At 33.9% G+C, this 19,712-nt stretch overlaps 4 protein-coding genes across 4 annotated transcripts; 1 reads left to right on the forward strand and 3 right to left on the reverse strand.

Moving 5' to 3' along the window:
• Window positions 1-1,078: 1,078 nt before the first annotated feature.
• LOC122610561 (leucine-rich repeat extensin-like protein 3) lies at window positions 1,079-1,459 on the reverse strand. The gene has a single exon (XM_043783540.1). It carries the CDS (start codon window positions 1,457-1,459, stop codon window positions 1,079-1,081), a length of 381 nt encoding a protein of 126 aa, XP_043639475.1.
• Window positions 1,460-5,609: 4,150 nt separating this feature from the next.
• On the forward strand, window positions 5,610-9,355 carry LOC122580587 (protein trichome berefringence-like 7). The gene is made up of 4 exons (XM_043752855.1): window positions 5,610-6,748; window positions 7,429-7,587; window positions 8,543-8,825; window positions 9,058-9,355. Exons 1-3 carry the CDS (start codon window positions 5,985-5,987, stop codon window positions 8,811-8,813), a joined length of 1,194 nt encoding a protein of 397 aa, XP_043608790.1. The 5' UTR covers window positions 5,610-5,984; the 3' UTR covers window positions 8,814-8,825; window positions 9,058-9,355.
• Window positions 9,356-12,813: 3,458 nt separating this feature from the next.
• LOC122610562 (protein SRC2 homolog) lies at window positions 12,814-13,489 on the reverse strand. The gene has a single exon (XM_043783541.1). The coding sequence runs from the start codon at window positions 13,474-13,476 to the stop codon at window positions 12,814-12,816; it is 663 nt and encodes a 220-aa protein (XP_043639476.1). The 5' UTR covers window positions 13,477-13,489.
• A 1,100-nt stretch (window positions 13,490-14,589) lies between these two features.
• Window positions 14,590-17,373, reverse strand: LOC122578530 (alcohol dehydrogenase 1). The gene is made up of 10 exons (XM_043750506.1): window positions 17,320-17,373; window positions 16,892-17,028; window positions 16,430-16,476; window positions 16,022-16,347; window positions 15,782-15,864; window positions 15,620-15,695; window positions 15,458-15,519; window positions 15,283-15,378; window positions 15,042-15,203; window positions 14,590-14,867 (listed from the first exon to the last, which is right to left on the reverse strand). The coding sequence occupies exons 1-10, from the start codon at window positions 17,351-17,353 to the stop codon at window positions 14,751-14,753; spliced, it is 1,140 nt and encodes a 379-aa protein (XP_043606441.1). The 5' UTR covers window positions 17,354-17,373; the 3' UTR covers window positions 14,590-14,750.
• Window positions 17,374-19,712: the final 2,339 nt, after the last annotated feature.

The following is a 19,712-nucleotide window of genomic DNA, read 5'->3' on the forward strand; positions in this document are numbered from 1 at the left end:
GTCAAAACAGAACTTCATGGTGGTGGCCGGTTGTTTGCGGTGGTGGCTGGAACTTGTATGTATGTGGCTGATTAAAACCTTTTTAGATGAATATATGTATGTGTATGTATGTACTAGGCTGGGCTAGGTTGGACGAAATCGCGATTTAGGGTTTCTGGCTGGAATTGAGATTTAGGGTTTCTGGCCGTAAATCAAGATTTAGGGTTTGTTGGCGACTGTTTGGGTTTGATTATGAACTTCTATAGCCCACCACCACCGTCGACTATAACTTGCTTCTTTCGGCCCGATTTTTAGTTCATTGTTTGAGTTTGATTGAATCGGATTTTGGTCGGAAAATTACCACAAAGTGGCCGACTGTGGTGATGTTGTATTACCATTCTTTTACTATCAAGTTAAATATAATACTTGTAGCATTATTATATATGTATATTAATATATTATTATATATAATTTTTATATGTGTCTTCGGTGGTGGTTAGGGCGGGGTGTTTGGTGGTGGTTGATATTATCAATGTATGTATAAAGAAGGCAAAGAAGAAAGAAACAACAAAAATCTAGAAAAAAAAAATCACTAATGGTCCTTTATAGGCGGGAAAAGACACAAATGCCTTCACATGGAAAACACGTGAGGGAGTTAACGAATTGGAGAAAACGTCTGTTTGCATAAAGAACTGAACTTGATCCTTATCTCCCAAAAGGACGGCCAGTGTCATTTCAGACAGTTAAGGATGAAACTTGATTATAAGGGTAAACCACAAAGGACGATTTGGGCAGTTTACTCTATTATATTATATTCTTCTTCAATTCGATATTTCGATCCATGCATCTTTCAGGTGATATCAATTAATATAATCATTTACTAATTTTCCATCTAACAATAATGCGATCTTTTCTTTTTCGATAATGAAGCTAGGTGAATATCATTAATTATTATTGACTGCTTGGAACACGTACACATATATATAGGAAAATGTTATATGAGCTGTGAGCTGAGCATATATATATATATATATATATATATTATTAATAATTAAGGGTGCGCGCGGTTAATTAGTACATCTAACGTAAGTCTTTCTAATTAGGCACTAGATGGTGACGGGGCTGGTGATGGTGATGGCGACTTTGCTGGTGGAGTCTTGCCATGGATGGATGGTGGTGGTGGAGTCTTGCCATGAACATATGATGGAGGGGGAGGAGTCTTTCCGTGAACTGTTGACGGCGGCGTTTTTGGAGGTGATGGTACTGCCTCACCGTGTGTGGATGTTGGTGGTGGTGGAGTCTTGCCATGGACGGTCGGTTTCTGAATAATATTATGCATGTCTTCTAGATGGGAGGTGGCACGTGACGAGGTCGACAATGGGAGGTTTACAACAAAAACCATGGCAATAACAAAAGAAGACATAAGTAGAGAGGCCATTATAGTAGACGGCTGCGTCGTCTGCCTTTTTGTTGGTGCCATCTTATGTGATGATGATCGAGTTGTATATGTGCTTCTATGCATATGGTTTTTCCCTCCTTATATAGCCAACAAGTCTTTAATTTTCCACATAATTCACGTAACTATATATTTCATGATCCTAAACGGGAAAGTTATTAATAACTTGATAGGTCAAGTTAAAGTAATCTTAACCCTTTGATTTAAAATCAAAATCAAAGGGTTAAGATTAAATAATCATTTTTTAATCTTAATCTTTGATTTTAAATCAAAGGTCAAGATTTACCTAACTTGACTAGTCAAGTTGGAAAATTTTAAGAAATCCTTTCCCATTATCCACATATGCACACAACACACTACGTGTACTCATGCTATAGAGTGATGGTGGTTATGACAGTACATATAGTGGAGATCATCAATGTAAATGGGTAATGTAGATAGATGGTGTATATATTAAAATTTGTGTAAAAAAATATTATAAGATTATAGATACATAAGTTAACTTGATGCACAGATATTTTTCAGTTTAAAATATTAACAACTTTATCTATTTTATCTTAAAAAACTAACTTAAATTATAACTATATAACTAAAATTACCTATCAAATTAAGTTTTTTTTTTTGAAATAATGAATAATCATTATATACTGCTAATAAAAAATTAATTAATTCTACTGCCTTAACTATTCTCGCATGTTTATAAAGATGTAAATATATGGTTTATATGATATGAATCGATGAGTATCCAATTGCGGTATCGAGGTTAGTGTTACTCCCATTTAACCTTTATTTTGTTTATAATTAAAGATGTTTTGACTTTTAATTAACAATACGTTGATTACGCTGTAGTATTTATATAAATGTGTTTTTTCTTAAACTTCTCATATTTTTTAAACTGCAAAATATATCAATAGTAAAAAAACTTCTAACAAGATGTTAGACGTAAAAAAAAAAAGTTAAATAAAACCTTTAAGACTGCACTTAATGTGCATAAAAAATTGTATATTTTCATATTAAAAACTCACCCCTGAATTTTATGGTAAATGTACAACTATTTAAAGCACCTTAACGAAATCCCTTATACTTCGTTTAGTAAAAAAAAAAACAAGAGATGCAATTACAAATCTAATTTATACACATGTCAGATTTCATTATGAAACTTGAAATACGAAGATCTTTTAATCTTCACATTTTTTTCTGAACATTCAGTCAGGAAATGACATTAGAGAAACCTCACTGTATAATTGGTGAAACCTTGTTTGTACCCTAGACTGTGAGATGCTGACTATAGGCCGTTATAAGTATTCGGAAGAAAAACCCCAAGACTTGTCATCTTTAAGGATCGAATTCAAGATCTTGGATAAAACTTGAAAGTACCTCTGACTAGTTGGACTTGAACCGATCTTCACATTTGATTTGTATTTTGTTAGAAACAGAATTGTACTAATTACTTACCCTTATTAAATCTAACAAACTTCCATATGCATCACATGTCCGTTGCAAATTCACATCATTCTAATATATATACGTCTTTGATATCTATCATGTGCCAGAAAATTTTAATATACGTCTTTGATATCGATCATGTGCCAAAAATTATGTTATTTACGTGTAAAATGTAGAAAACACAATTAAGTTATAACCTCCGTGTGACCAATAGTTCTCATGTTCGTATCCCTATTCCACCAATTTTGAGATATATGTAGTCCTTCCATGAGGGTTTGGTTTGGGTATACCCAAGTTCTAAGTCAGAGTGGGCAATGTTTACCCCTATTAACCGTCAAGCTTTCGGGCGGATTAGTAGGGTTTTTTCTCTGATAAGCAATAATTATATAGACTTTTACACCACTAGTTTTGGCCATTTTATAGTTTTTTGAGTGAACTTATGATACTTAAATGACATGTATATGTGATTTCAGGTTCATTGCTCGTTGAATGAAGGAAAACGTCAAGAAATAGTGATAAAAGACTTAAAGGAAGATAAATGATGGTTCAATGAAGATTCGGGTCCAGATTTAAGACTTAAGATGAAGGAACTTGTGTTAGCATGAAGCCTATGACCACATGTTAGTATTTTGGGCATAACTTCTTCATACGAACTCCGTTTCGGACGAGTAAGCTATCCACGGAAAGCCAATAGAAAGATCTACAACTTTCGTATTGAACCTGAAACCTCCAGCGCCGCTCATTTCTCTCTAGCGCCGCTGGAAGTCATCCTGAAGCTCACCAGCGCCGCTGGAGTCTAGATAGCGCCGCAGGAGTGATCCTGAAGCATACCAGCGCCGCTGAAACCTCACGAGCGCCGCTCCCACTCCATGAGCGCCACTGGGACTTCTGCTAGCCGCTCCCAAGGTCGGTTCAGCTAGGGTTTATCCGAAAACCTATAAATACCCCTCTAAAACCCTAGGGCCGTAAGACACATATTCCAGATGACTTCTAAGCTGATTCTAGGGTATTTTCATCAGATCTAAACCCTTGAAACATCCCCATAACACCCACACCATCCATAATCATTCATAATCATTCCAATCATTATTCCACTCATGCATCAAAGATTTTCTCTATCAACCATTGAAGATTCGAAGATGGAGATGTCCGGCTAAACTTCTCGTTATCTCTCTCGGTGAATGATTCTTGTTTAACTATGTTTAGCAAACCTTTTTTTTATTTGTATGAACATTAATTATTCGTTGGTGATTTATGCAAGTACTTGAACATTTGTTTATTTAAGTTGTTATTTGATTATCGTAAGACAGTCTATTGCGAGTCAACAATTTGTGCCGAGTCCAATTAGATTAGGGATTAAGACAAGTTGTGTGGTAAACATAGGTTGTGCCGAAAATAGTTTATTTCAACTTAACAAATTATGTCTATGTGATTTGGAACAAATACTTCATAGGGTTTGTTAAACTAGTTATTTCAAGGATCCACGAGCCAGGAGGGATGTGCCTTTTTATTACTGTCTACAAGTTTTATTTTTATTATTGCTTAGTTTGATTAGTATAAGTTTAGTTAATTAATTTTCGTCGTCATTTTATTTAATCAAATTCAGTTTTAGTATTATCTTTGAAATCAATCGTAACTGCACAACTTGACTATAACCACAGACGTTCCTCGTGGAAACGATACCTACTTACCCTAGCTAGTATAATGTATTTAGGTTTATTTTTGATTGATACTTCGACGTCGATCATTCTCCATTGAATATTTGAAATATGCTTTTCTACTTCGAGAGAGTTCTCTAGCGAGGATCTTGTTAAGACAACGTATGCTTTCACGACACAAAGTTTCAAGCGAAATTCACCTTTCGAAAAAAAAAAGAAATTATAATCTCCTAAGTTATTAAACCGGATGTGATACTTAAAGCCTGAAGGGAACTTATAAAATTTTGATGTTTTGGGTGTGAATAAAATGTTTATATTGAATATTTCCAAAAAATAATGAAATGTTTTTAAAATTAAAGTTGAATATATTAATAAACAATATTGATAAATACAAATTCACCTTTTAAAATAAAAAACTCAACATTTTGGAATCTACTTTTGTAGTTATAATCTTACTTCTTGATTTCGATATATTAAGAAGAATTTTAATAAGATTTAATATTGTTTTATTAATTTATTTAATTGCTAATAAAGATCAGTTGAACTGGTCAGAGGAACTTCTGGTTTTACCCAAGGTCTTGAGTTCGATCTTTAAGGATTGCAAAACTTTGGGATTTTTCCATCTGAATACTTGTAACGGCTTATGGTCAACATCTTGTTGTCTAGGGTACGTGCAAGGATTCACCATTATACGGTGAGGTTTCCCAGATGTCGTGTTCGGACTGAATGTTCGAAAAAAATTTTTTTTATTTAATTTAGATTTTGTTTATACTAGCTTGATGTATCAAAATTTATACTTGATGTTATGAAATTCAAAAAGACAGTTTTTATGTATAGTATATATAGTTATATACTAGTTTCTTAAACATAAGTTGTGCAACTAAATTTTTGTTTCCTTTCAGAAAATCATCGACCAAAAATCATAATTAAATTCACCAAACTTGTAGTAGTTTATACATCACGTTCAAGCATATCTCAATGGCCATAAGGAAATTACCAAATTACCCTTACATTTCTCATTCAATTTCTTGATTATCTCTTCTTCCTGTCCGAACCCCATTCTTTACTCCACCATTAATTTCAATACAACCCCCAGTTGTCAAAACCACCAATATGTTTGATCACATTACCACATTTCTGTCCTAAAGATTTGATCTTTACAACTTCATTTTGTATCAACATTTACTGTTTAGTGTTTACACATAATCTTTACTGCTGTAACTTCAATAGTCAGGATCTGAGGTTTTTACTCATCTTGGTATGCTTAATTTCATAAATTCAGTAAAGGGTATTCTGCAAGTTTGTATCTTTTTTGATATATTTATTTGGGTATTAGAAAGTTTTGATTTTTAAAAGAATTTCGAAAATGCTCACCTGCTACCTTGGTTAGGCCAACTTCATCCGTTTATTATTAAAGTTTTGATTTTTGATGCAAAATAGATTAAATGAGTACTATTAGGCATTCGTTTGTGAATTGGGTACAATGTAAAAGATTTATATTTAGGTGGTTTAATAAATATAATGTAATTAGCTCTTGTTTGTTTATTGTGTTAGTCATAGTTTTTGGTTTTATATATATAAATGAAAGTATACCCCTTGTGAATCTTGAAGAAAATATTGTTAGTGATTCGAATGATTCGGACGGTGTGTGTGATCTTTATGATGGAAAGTGGGTTCCTGATGAAAATGATGAATACCCTTTATACAATGCATCTCAATGTCCATTTGCCGAAAAAAGTTTTAATTGTTTAGCTAATGGTAGGAAGGATAAAGGTTATTTGAAATGGCGGTGGAAACCAAACAATTGTGATGTTTCTAGGTTTGATGTTGAGGTTGTTCTGGAAAAGCTTCGTGGGAAGCGAGTTGTGTTTGTTGGTGATTCTTTGAGTAGGACTCAATGGGAGTCTATGATATGTTTGCTTATGACTGGTGTGGATGATAAATCGAGTGTTTATGAAGTTAATGGGAATAAGATTAGTAAAAAGATTAGGTATTTGGGTGTTAGGTTTAGTTCTTATAATTTTACGGTCGAGTTTTACCGGTCCGTTTTTCTAGTGAAGATTGGTTCGGTCCCAAAACGTTCACCAAAGAGGGTTAGATCAACGATTAAACTTGATGAGTTGGATGGCATTAGCTCAAAATGGATTGATTCGGATATTCTTGTGTTTAATACTGGACATTGGTGGAATCGTGCAAAGCTTTTCGAAATGTAAGCCATTCTTGACTTTTGCTTGGTTTTTCAAACTAGTGTTATGACTTGTTCACTATTGTCTATAGCTGATTAAGGGGCTAATAGACTATGATTTTATGGTATTTGCTTTAGTTTAAAACTCTAATTTTGTCAAAGTTGTTGAATGATTGATCTGTTTGAATATTGAATTTAACATTTCGATTTGCATAGAAATTTGACATTTTTGGAGTAACTGGTATCTTTTTTTAGCATCTACATAATGTGATTTATAGATACTTATGAAGTTTAAGAGATATTTCTTTTTTGTTAAAGATGACAGTAGAGAATAAATCACCACCAAACTAAAGTACTTAACTACCAAGAATCGTACCGTTTGAGTTAAAAACTCACCAGAGACATGTTGGTTTTGGATTTAAGAAGTATCCAATGTAACGCACATACCGAAAGTACCCGTTTGGTCATGCATGTTTTCCTGAGTAAAATGTGAAACATTTGATGCAGCTGATGTTTAAGGTTTATGCAATATCACAATTTAAGTTGCTTGCGGGTAACAGGTGACATTAGTGACAAGCTATAAGTGTATAACGGTATAAACAGATTGGCGTGTGTATGCATAAATAGATACTTGTTGTCACCTGTAATAACAATGCTTTTATTCCAATGTTATATGCAATATAACTGAATTGGTTTTTGGATAGGGGTTGTTATTTTAAGGTTGGTGGAAGGCTGAAACTTGGAATGTCAACCATGTCTGCATATACTACAGCATTAAACACTTGGGCATCATGGGTTGAAAATATGGTTGATACAGATAGGACCCGGGTATTCTTTAGGACATTTGAGGGCAGTCATTGGAGGTGCGTTATCATATTTCAAGAAAATAACTCTTCCAGTATTATTTATTTATTTTTATATTCCATATATATTGTAAGAAAATAGACTACCTTTCAAACATGAAGGTAATATGTTTTTGTTAATGATTACAAAGTAGAAACTTTCTATTCCTAGTACTCGTTATGGACTTTCATGTGATTATCGAATTATTCTTTTGAAATTATTAAAATTGTGTTAGGATATTAGTTTAATGAAATCCATTTTACCTTTTAAATTTTAAGTGAAAGCTAAATCTTTTCCTGAACAAAAGTAGAAAATAAGTGACTCCCTTGCCTCAGTTCCTACACAAGTGCTACAGTTTGACTTTTCTGGTCAAATATATCACTTCTCTAATGCAAAACAGGTTCTAATACAACTTATAAAGTGTTGAAAATTGTCTTGTCAGCTGATTCTAGGAACTTTAATCTAGTTTTTGAAATCTCTTTTCAACATTATAATCAATATTGAAGTTGAATGAGGGGTTTGGCCTTAAAAGTTGAACCATTTTTCACTGTCTTGAATGGAATCAGTTAGTTGTGCCAGTTTTAACCCATTTGTTATCAAGGGGGTGATTTAGGTTTATGTTTTATCTCGAGCGGTTTAAATAAAAACTACAGCTTAAGAGTAAAGTGGGTCAAAACTAGGCTTATGAGTAGCATAAATAAGCATGACCTTCTAAATTGATTTAATGAAAACTTAAATCACTGCTGTAACAGAACATATCTTTTAATCATATTTAATGATTTATAAACTTTCTTCTCTACAGGAGTGCAAAAATAGTTTTTGAAGGTTAACCCAAGTTCCGACCCATACTTATTAGTGTACCCATTTTGACCTACTCCGTATTACCCAAACCCATCCATTTTTCCACTTCTATATGTAACCTCCTAATAGATTTTACTGACTCTTTTTTATTTTTCTGTTTGTTCTGTATACCAGCGGGCTCAATGGTCACATTTGCAAAGTTACCAAAAATCCTTTATCTACTAGCAAAGCTGATGATAGAAGTAATTTCTCGGATATTATAATAAGAATGGTCAAAAATATGTCAGTACCAGTAACGACAATGTATGTAACTCCCATGGGGTCGTTTCGTAGTGATGCACATGTTGGTACATGGAGTGATAATCCAACGGTTCCTGACTGTAGCCATTGGTGTTTACCTGGAGTCCCAGATGCATGGAATGAAATCCTGTTCTCATATCTGTGATATGCTAGCACGGTAAGTTGACTATTCCTCTCTTTGAGGTCAAACTTACGCTATTTTATTACCAAGTTAGATATGTTCTGTTTCAAGTATTATGAGACCCTAAACTTGGCATGAAGGTAGTTGTTGAGGACCTCGATGCGACTACCAAAATTGTTACAATATATTGAGCTTCCATAAATCCCAATACAATAATTTGAAGCTTGGTTAGTCGAGTCGTGAAATATGTTGATGTTATTTTTTGCAGGCTTCAGATTTTTTGGTGTGAGTGCAAGAGAGAGGGAGAAGAAAAAGGCTGTCCATCTATAACAAATTTCATTCATTTCTTCTTGTACAATGGCTGTATTCAGCGTATAAGATTGATCTAAATATAACTTTTGTTAACTATTGAGTTCAGATCCTCATTGTTACTCTGTTAATTTATTTTAAGCAACATACAAGTAAGAAGATAGATCAATATTCGGTCATATTTCCGCATATATTAAATTGGACAACTTTATGTACTTAATCAAACTAAAATTTCAAGCTCGAGAAGTTGCGCCATGTGCATGAATCTCATTAGCAGTTGTTTGATGTAAGCCTTTTTCAGCCTCCTCTTTCTTCCTGTACTCTTCTTCTCCATCAGCATGCAATTCCTCATCAATTGTAATTGAAACAGCTTTCATGTCATTTGGACCTTGAACGACATTCTCTCTCACCTTCATATGCTCGTCGATATTCGCAAGTTCATCTTTGCTAGTTGTCTTGGTGGATTTAAACTTTTTAATGCAACACAAAGCAAATAAGGCAAGTGATAGGAGGAAAACGCAACCAAATGATGCAAAAACTACGAATATGACTGTCATTGTTAAGATTTCTTAATTTATTCAATGAGATTGATAAGTTTTGTGCTTTCTGAGATTGTTGTGCAAATGGAAGTTTGAAGAATGAGTATTTGTAGTAGAGAAGAGTGTGCTTATTGCGTTGGAATAGCACATTACTTTTAAGTTTCAGTAAACTTGACTTCACCTTACTCCCATATTAAGCAAGTAAATAAATTGATTGTATTGTAAAACACTTCTGAGGATTTCACGGTTCATTTCTTTTTTCTATTTTTATAATTTTGTTCTGTTATTGTGTCTTATTAGAAGTGACATTACAAACCAAAATGACTATAGCCTAGCCGTTATCTAGGTGTCCTACCAATAAACGTGTATAATCACCCAGAGTAATACAAGTTAAAGATTGGCCGTATTTAGTTACAACTTGAAGGCCGTAAAATCCAAAAGAGAATGTAAATCATAGGCTTAGTCGTTTGGTGCATAAAATATGAGCCACATGTACGAGCCTTGTAGATGGTAGCTTTAGCTTTAGTAGTTTTACCTGAAGACATAACTGCTCAGTGCTTTTATGCAAAATTCTTCTGTAAATGTTATTCTGAAATAATTTGAATCTGTCTTTGTAACGGCTCAGAGTTGCCATTTTAAGGCTGGTGGAAGGTTACAACTTGCAACGTCGACCATTTTTTCATAAGGGTAAACCTTACAAGAAAATATGGTCGATGCATATAAGATGCGTGTGTTCTTTAGGACTTTTGAAGGCAGTCATTGTAGGTCATTGTGTGTTCTTTAGGACCATTTAGTCATACAAATCTAAATGATGCAGTAACTATGAACACTAAATTTTTTTACCCAGTTCGTCAGTTAATCTATATGACCCGTTTGAGATAGATTATAGCCCAATCCAAAACGTTTGAAAGTAAATGAGTTGATATTTCCACCTCTAGTTCAAACTTTTTGAACATGTCTTAAATTTAAAGACAAAATGCACAGTTTGACTATGGAGGTCATATCGATCTTTTAAAATCAAAATTCAGAACTTTTGTGAACAATTTTATGCCAGCAGGAACTCTGTGTTCCTAGTACTCATTATGAACTTCATGTAGCTATGACAATATTGGATTTGAATGTCGTATGAATATCAAAGTTGGATTAACCTTTTTGACCTAAAAAGTCAAAGTAATTTTCTTTTCCTGAACCTGGGTTAGAAAATAATGAGTAACTTTACATCCTCAAGATTACATGTATGAGTAATTAAGTTTCATAGGTAATCTTGTTCGCTTCGGAAAGAAAGAATGGTAACTTTTTAGCAAGATGGTCGTACGTATTTTAGTCTTGAGTTTTGATCACCATAGTCTCATTCCGGGTTATTTTTGATTAATTAGTAGCAAAGTCAGAATATGATAAATTAAACAATACAATATAGAGTCATATTATAGGTTAAACACCCTGCACGGCTTTATTTACATCACCAAACTCAAATTTCAAGCTTGAGAAGTTGTTTGGTGCAAGTCTTTTCCATACTGCTCATCTTTCGTGCACTCTTCTTTTTCATCAACATGTAAATCATCATCAATTGTTATTGAAATAGCTTTCATGCCATTCGGACCTTTAACCACGTTCTCTCTCACCTTCAAATGCTCGTCAACATGCACCATTTCGTTTTCGCTAGTTGTCTTGCTGCATTTAAACTTCTTAATGCAACATAAACCAAACAAGGCGAGTGCCAGGAAGAAAACACAGCCAAATGATACAAAAACTACAAATATGACCGTCATTGTTCAAAGTTCTCTGTTTAAAATCGATAAAAGCTCTTTTGGTTTTTGAGATGGGATTGGTGTGGAAACTGAAAGTCTGAAAGCCGGTTATATATAGTAGAGAACAATGTTGTTATTCTGTCTGAATAGTACATTACTTTCAAGTTTCAAGAAACTTTGACTCTCATATTAAGCAAGCAAGTTGATTGTATTATAAAACACTTCTCATCCAATTTCAATGGCTAGTCACTTTCATTTTATAAACTTTTTTTATTCACACCTTATGAATTGTTAGTGTTACACTTATCACATTGGAACCTCTTTAAGTTCAATAAGGTCAGTAATAGATAAAATGGATTGAATTCTAGAGGTGCTTTACAATACACACAATTTGCAAGCTTACAATGGGCTTCAAGATAAGTTACATGAAACTTAAAAGTTATTCATATTTCCTTTGAAATAATCATAAGGCTTCTCTACTACAAATACCAATCCATCATACTTCTTTTTACACATCAAACACATCTGAAAACTCAAAAACTTTTAATCAGCTTCATTAAAAACAAAAAGAATTCAATAATGACAACCATATTCATAGTATTCATTGGAGGTGTTTTTTTCGTTGGACTTGCATTGGTTGCTTTCTGTTGCTTGATCAAGAAATGGAAATGTAGCAAAGAGTCAGCAAAAAGCGAAATGGTCCATGTCGATGAGCATCTTAAGGTGACAGAGAACATTTTGCAGGGCCCAAATGGCACAAAAGCTATAGCTATTACAATTGATGATGATTTACATGTTCATGAAAAAGAAGACAGCATAAAGAATGAGCAGCTAGGAGGTGGTTCGAGCCATCAAACTCGAGATATTGTTAGTACACCATCTTAAGCTTGAAATTTGAATATGATTGTATTAATAATACTAATAATAAAGTGAACAATTTGTTAAGGATGAAAGAAGTATAAGTATTCAAGAAACATTTTCCTCCTGTACAAAGACTTTAAGAATTCCTGAACATTTTACACATATTTCTGATGTTAACAGCAAACACTTTTTTGTTGCTGTTCTAAAATCAATCAATAGCTTAGAGCAACACGTTAATATACGAATAAACACAAATTATCGCGCTTAATCTTGGATTTTTGGTGGTTAGAACATATACTTACAGAACGTATATCTAGTGATAACAAATTTCCAATGTATATCAATCAAAATACATACCAATCTAGAAATATTGACATGCCAACACAGTTCTCCAATCAGAATCAAAATGTAATTTCATTAATTCTACGATGAAAATTGTGGTCTTTTGTAATATGTTTTTCTTTTGTAATAAGAAACACCCATGTTTTTCAATCAACCCCGCCCCCCATTCCTAGCTCGGACATATATATATGTACCTCATCCTGTACCGCCACATTTCTAATCAATTCATTTTGGTTGTTGGTGCACTTGTTGATTATAACCCACGTGTTGGGGGGGATATGCATACCCATTAGGTGGCGTCGTGGGTGGTGGTGGGTACCACCCAACACCATATGCGCCTCCACCTGGTGGATAGTTTACATATCCTGGGGCTTGAGAGTACGGCCCCTGGGGGTAAGCTGGTACCCCTTGTTGTTGATTAGTCATGTATGACGACGTCCCTGGAGGATGAGAACTACCCGATGTTCTTGCATTATCTCGAGCAGGATAAACTTTTTCTTTGAATTGGTGAGAAAATGTAAAGGTGCCAACGGATTTTCCTCTCACAGACTGAACCTGGTAGTCCACTACATGTTCTGAGGATCCATTTGCCTCAAGAAGCTCACGAACCGGTATTGACACCTCACCAATGTCTTTGTCACCCCAGAACCGGTTTTGCCTAAGGACAAAAAGAAGGGTGCTGGTATTTATAGCTGACTCCTCAACCGGAAACTTGACCCTATGGTTCCATTTTGGGTTGCGCCCACGGCTAGAGTGTGTCTTCTTTTCGACGGTTGATTTTCCATTTATCAAAGAAACAACAACATACACTCTCATCCTAAAGAAAAACCAGAAATTGTTCAATCCATTGGCTGAGATCACCGTGATATCTAAAGGACGATAATCCATGGTTTTAGAACAATGTTTGATCAAAGTTTAATTATATATACACGCTGCTCTTTTACGTTTTCTTTTTCTTGATTTTTTTCATCCAACCCGAATCCTACAATGAAATGTAGGTTCGAGACATGAAAAAAACCAAGAAAATTAAGGTTTGTTGCTATAATATTTTGGAGTGGTGGTGCTATGGATAACTGCGCGTGTTGGAGGTGCAGGTGGCCTTACACGGCTAGAATTAATTAGGACTTGTTATACGTTACCCGAAAATGGAAATGAAGATTTATGAGAGATACTATGAAGAATGATAAAGAGAGATTAGCGGATCGCCATTGCTTTTATTTACATGCATTTAAATTTTAGTTTGTTCTCAATGTAGAAATGAAATTAAATTGAGTTCTCTAGCCAAACAAGTGAAATGAGTTTTTGGGTTCAAATCCTGATCCGAGGAACACAGATTTTCTTGAAACGGGTTGATACAATGCCGTTGTGCCCAAATTTATGGTTAAAAGAAAAACATGTGAAATGAACTTAAGCTATTCGCATTTTCGTTATATGTTTGGTTTTTTACCTGTTTATGTAAATAGTGTATTGGCAAAGTATCAAAGCTGAGTCACATATAGAGGATGATCGACCGACTAAACACTTTGTAGCCCGAATTTGATCCAGGATAACCTGATGGCTAAAAGCTACCACAAGCTGGCCCAACTCAATCGGACGGAGGCAAGACCCATTAGCCCCACGATCCGAGAAAAACCCATCAACCCGCTCGCCCGACGACTGTTGGTCTATATCTATTTTAGGGTTATTCACAATGAACTAATGTTGCAAAAGATCAAAGTCCCTACAATCAAACTAGCATTTACTTTTGTAGACTTGTAGGTTTGACATATATAGATGATTAATGATTTTTGCCTCGTGGTCGATCAGGTTGAAGTATATGTACACAATTACTCCACTTATTTGACTTTGTACTTGTAATTTGAAAGTACTAATTTAGGACATTTTGCACTTGGGCATGTATTCTTCTACCAGAGCATTTTAGTGCATCCACTCATCATCAATTTATCAAACTGAAAGATGAAAAGGCGAAAACGTAATTATATGAGCAAAACAAGAGCAACCATATATGATATAAATATAACTTATATATTATATATTCGTATTCAGAGAGTTTGAACTTCCATGGGATTATAAGTCCCATGGAATCTAACTTTATTCCTAAACTCTTTATTCACTAGAAACCCTTTGGAACACAGTCCATATCCCCAATTAACTAATAGGACCTATGCGTCCATACGGATGATGCATCGAAGACTCTCTCCTTTAAGCATGTAGTCAAATGCTTTGTTGATTTCTGAGAAGCCAACTTCGTGAGTTATGAACTTCTCAACCTCTAATTCCTGCATTCATGAAAACTTAAAATTAATGATCTATTGTGCAACTTCTAGACAAAGAAGTTGTCGAGGTAATAGGAAAAAAGCCTAGTCTTTGGGATTAGTTCGACAAAATAGTTAAACTTATCTATAAGTTTATATTGTAAACTCTATGTATGATATATGAATGCAAAAATTTACCTTCTTCATGTATTTCTCGACCACACCAGGAATATCGGTACGTGGCTTGTAGTTGCCAAAGAAAGTACCCTTCAGGGTCCTCTCGTTCAACAGATTTATCGGAAGAGTCTTGAACTCATCATCTTTATTTGGAACTCCAACAAGCACAGCAACACCCCATCCCTGCAAAAAAAAAATTAACAAATTGTAGCTACACAAAACCAAATCCCAAAAATGACAATATAAGCAGAAAGAGTGTTACATCATGAACACATTCAAAAGCCGACATCATAGCATTGACATTTCCAGTACACTCAACACTCCTATCAACTCCACCATCAGTCATCTCAGCAATGACCTAATCATGAAATAAAAATCTCAAAAGTCAAACTTGGATCAGAACGATACATAAATATGTCAAGCAAGAACATAAAAACCTGTTGGATCGGCTTGTCATGATCTTTTGGATTCACAAACTCAGTAACACCAAACTTCTTTGCTGTTTACAACAAATCATACAACATTTTACACCGAGATAAAAATATGCGTGTTATCCTCAATTAAGTTTTTGCACAAAAGTAAAAAATTGACCAATTTACCTTCCTTGGCCCTGCTCTGGTTCAGATCAATACCAATGATCCTCGAAGCCCCAGCAATCCGAGCTCCTTCCGCAGCCTGAAAATCAAAATTCTCAAAAATATCACCCCTCAATTTACCAAAGTGAAATGCAAAAACAGAAGTAAGAACAGAAGTCAACTCACAGCAAGCCCAACAGCTCCCAGCCCAAATATAGCAACACTCATGCCCTTTTTCGGCTTAGCTACATTCAAGGTTGCACCCATTCCTTTATACAAAGAGCACAAAACAAAATAAGTTGCATTTAGGCTGTTGATATTTAGCCCTAAAACACTAAATTTTATGTAAACCTGCAGAAGACCACTATCATTTTCTGGTCAATTAACTTTATTAATAGGTACTACGTATTAAGTAAAGATACCAACCAGTGGAAATTCCGCAGCTAAGAACACAGACTTTGTCAAGCGGGGCATCGGGGTTAATCTTAGCCACACATCCAGAATGAACAACCGTGTACTCGCTAAAGGTTGACGTCCCAAGAAAATGGTAAATCGGTTGGCCATCTTTGGAGAACCTTGATTTTCCGTCATTTATCATGACCCCCCTATCAGTATTAATCCGGAGAAGATCACACATATTACTCTCTTCTGACTTACAATGGCGGCAATCGCCACATTCTCCGGTGAATACCGGGAGCACTTTGTCCCCTGGTTTCAGTTCGGTCACACCCTCACCCACGCTCTCGACGATTCTATATAAATAAGTAAGAAGTTACAAAAACTGAAATCAAACTAGGATTAGAATTGAAAGAAAAAGTTTAAACCGAATTTTACCCTCCAGCTTCGTGGCCTAATATGCGAGGAAACAAGGGGTTTTGTCCCTGCAGAATATATAAACAGAATGTATAATTACGGGCCAATCTAAATTTTATCCTAAAATGGCCAAAGAAAAGAAGTTTCTATACTTTTAGGACAACATTAGAATGAACTCTAGCATATTGCAACATTTCAACCAAGGCTAATGGGCTAAAATAAATTTGTATTGTTATTTGTTCATTTTAAGCATAACACAACTCTTTGTATCTATTGGATATAATTATATAAATATTCATATTCTGTGTAAAACGTTTATATAAACCAAAATGTTGCGGCTTGGCCCGCCCGTTTGAACAACAATTAAATACTAGCAACAAACATAATTCACAAACTTGGACCCACAACACCTTTTTTTGATGGACGAACACTTGTATCGCAAATTAAAAGACTAAAACAATAACTATATAAAATGAAATGTACCTTAGCTTCCCAAAAGTAGACGTCGGTGTGGCACAAGGAAGTAAAGAGGATCTTCAAACGGACTTCCATTTTCTGTGGTGGCGCCACCTCCACTTCTTCGATCACCAGTGGCTTCCCAGCCTCTCGAGCCACCGCAGCTACACATAATTGCAAATTCTTGCATTCAATTCAACTTCTCAAAATATTGATCAATAACAAACACTTTATATAGTTTTATATCAACTAATTTGACCGTATTTGTCATAACTTTTATAAGTGTAAACAAAAGTGAACAAATGGTAATCAAATAAATTATAAGAATGTACGAACAAGATCAAAAAGTAACAACAAATTTATTACTCGCATATCATATCAGATTGTATATGATATGATAATAATGGATTTAATAAAATATAATTAGGTGTGTATATATATAAATATAAATATACCTTTGCATCGAATGACCTGACCGGCAGAAGACATTGTGTTGTGTTATAGTTTTTGAATAATGTTGTTGTGTGTTGACAAAATGTTGTATTGTATATGTATTTATAGGGGAGTGAAGACGGTGGTGATGAAATAATAATAAAGAAGGTGTTCTAAAATAGGAAAACAAATTATTATAGCTAGTTTAGGAATTAGGATGGACTCATGGACACGAAAAACCACCGCCATGACACGGAGTGACAAATGTGACAAAGATACTCTATAATCTTTCATGATTTCAGAAACTGTAGGTTTCGATATTTTTTTAATACATGCACGTTGATCTGTTTTGTTATTGTAATGTAATATTTGATTTCTTATTTTTATTTTTTCAAGAATAAGAATAAATCATTTAAAATCTAGTACTATAATTAGAAATTAGAATTGACTTTCTGTCATAGAAAATGATCATGTGTATTTTTGAAACATGGTGATTGGTGATGATAAACTTTTACTTGAAGAGGAGGTCAAAACTTAAAATATTAAAATTAATCTCTAATAAAAATAAAAATAGTCTAATTTGTTTATACTTATTCGCATTTGCCCTGCCAAAGCCAAACACTACCTTAATGATAAAACAGCACGAGAGTTGTTGGGCTTTTCCTGCAGGTTATAATTAACGGCCCAAATAAAATAATTAAATAAAAATGGGCTTTGGGCTTCTGTTGGTTCATGTAGCGACACAGAAACTAAACAAAGAAAATACTACATAGAAATGAAAGCATTAATGAAATCATGCATTTCCTTGAAAGCATTGATGGAATGATGGTTATTATTTTCCAATTGTCCAATTCCATCTTAAAATGGAATCAAAGTAACAAAAAATCCTTTCATGATGGTTATTATTTTCCAATTGTCCAATTCCATCTTAAAATGGAATCAAAGTAACATAAAATCTTTTCATTACGTTATTCTTTCCGTCCCATTTAATGTGTCCATTTTTAAATTTTCAAAATCAATGTTTTACAACTTTGAACTTAAATATTTTAGTTTTTGTTAAATAATATTTGATGAAAGTTATATGAATTAATTGAGTTTTACATATGTTTACATCGGTATAACTTTTATTGAGTATTATACGACACAAACAAATGTATTCAAGGTCAAAATTGTAAAAAATTGACTTTGAAAACTTAAAAGTGGAAACATTTGGTGGGACGGAGGAGTAGTTTATAAAAAGGTTTTGCTAAACGTCGCGATGAGGAATGCAGTTAAAGCGCATTAAATAACTGTATAGTTACCTGAAAATTTAAGAGTGAGCTTTTGATATGACATGTATAAAATTTTATGCACATTGAGTGCAGCCTTAAGAGTTGTGTTTAACATTTTTCTTTATAAAATAGTAAGGTCAAATAAGACCTTTCCTAACCCAAACTATTTTCTCACATCTTTCTCATTGCCACATCACCACCACTTTTTCTTTTTCTCATTTTATTTTTCAGAAAATATCTCTAACAACCATACTTTTTTCTCACATGTTCCTTAAATATTTATTACTTCCAATTAATTAAAGCAAAATAATATAAAAACCTTTTAATTATTTATATACTAAAGTATTACATATATTAAAATTAAATATTGCACAATAAAAAATCATCAGATTAATAATAAAAAAGGATGACAATTGCAAAATAAAAAATTACTTATGACAAGTAGTGCAAAATAAAACAATTAATTTATCTGGAGGCAAGTAAATACATAGCTTAAAATATATTACTGTAACAATTTGTAAGAAAACAATACCAACTTCAGCTGAAATATCTACGAAGTACAAATGTATAGGCCGGTACATTAAAAAAAAATGATACAAGATCATTCTAGAAAGTAAGTATCAATCTTTAGTCTTTACCCAAGTTTGTTTGAAAGTCAAAGCCACCCAACCCACCATGTGTTTTCTCCCGTTTTCTCAGTAGAATATAAGCTCCTTTTTTCTCAAAATGGATCCAGAAAACTTTGATGCCAAGGCCATCTTCTAGAAAACAGCGAGAAAACGCTTGAGAAAATAAACGTTGGCAGAGGCCTAAGTTTTCTAATATAAAATTTTCATTCCGACCATATATAATAGCATCAATCAAAAAACAAACGTCCAAAGGAACGTGATCATCCATTCTGTTGTTATCTCAATTCTTTTATCTAATTCATATCATTCCAACATCATTCCATTCAGTTCATAAATATAAATGTTATGCTTGTAGGCGTGTGGTGTACGTTGCTTTCCTCAACCAACATAAGGGTCTAAAAACGGGATGATAACCGGCAACATGTAGATTAGCCGGTAGTATGCATCATATCATTAGGACGTTTTCGGAAGTTGATTACATAACATAAACACTCGACTAGATTAATACATAATATA

This window comes from Erigeron canadensis, chromosome 8, assembly GCF_010389155.1.
Source record: "Erigeron canadensis isolate Cc75 chromosome 8, C_canadensis_v1, whole genome shotgun sequence".
NCBI classification, from domain to species: domain Eukaryota; kingdom Viridiplantae; phylum Streptophyta; class Magnoliopsida; order Asterales; family Asteraceae; genus Erigeron; species Erigeron canadensis.

What these genes read in the sequence shown, in the direction of transcription:
- LOC122610562 (XM_043783541.1), bottom strand. Translation starts at nt 13,476, where the DNA reads ATGGATTATCGTCCTTTAGATATCACGGTGATCTCAGCCAATGGATTG.
- LOC122610561 (XM_043783540.1), bottom strand. Translation starts at nt 1,459, where the DNA reads ATGGCACCAACAAAAAGGCAGACGACGCAGCCGTCTACTATAATGGCC.
- LOC122580587 (XM_043752855.1), top strand. Translation starts at nt 5,985, where the DNA reads ATGAGTACTATTAGGCATTCGTTTGTGAATTGGGTACAATGTAAAAGA. An exon ending in CGTGCAAAGCTTTTCGAAAT is followed by an intron (nt 6,749 to 7,428) that starts GTAAGCCATTCT and finishes GTTTTTGGATAG; the next exon opens with GGGTTGTTATTTTAAGGTTG. An exon ending in TTTGAGGGCAGTCATTGGAG is followed by an intron (nt 7,588 to 8,542) that starts GTGCGTTATCAT and finishes TCTGTATACCAG; the next exon opens with CGGGCTCAATGGTCACATTT.
- LOC122578530 (XM_043750506.1), bottom strand. Translation starts at nt 17,353, where the DNA reads ATGTCTTCTGCCGGTCAGGTCATTCGATGCAAAG. An exon ending in TCAGGTCATTCGATGCAAAG is followed by an intron (nt 17,029 to 17,319) that starts GTATATTTATAT and finishes AATTATGTGTAG; the next exon opens with CTGCGGTGGCTCGAGAGGCT. An exon ending in TAGCTGCGGAATTTCCACTG is followed by an intron (nt 15,865 to 16,021) that starts GTTGGTATCTTT and finishes CTTTGTATAAAG; the next exon opens with GAATGGGTGCAACCTTGAAT.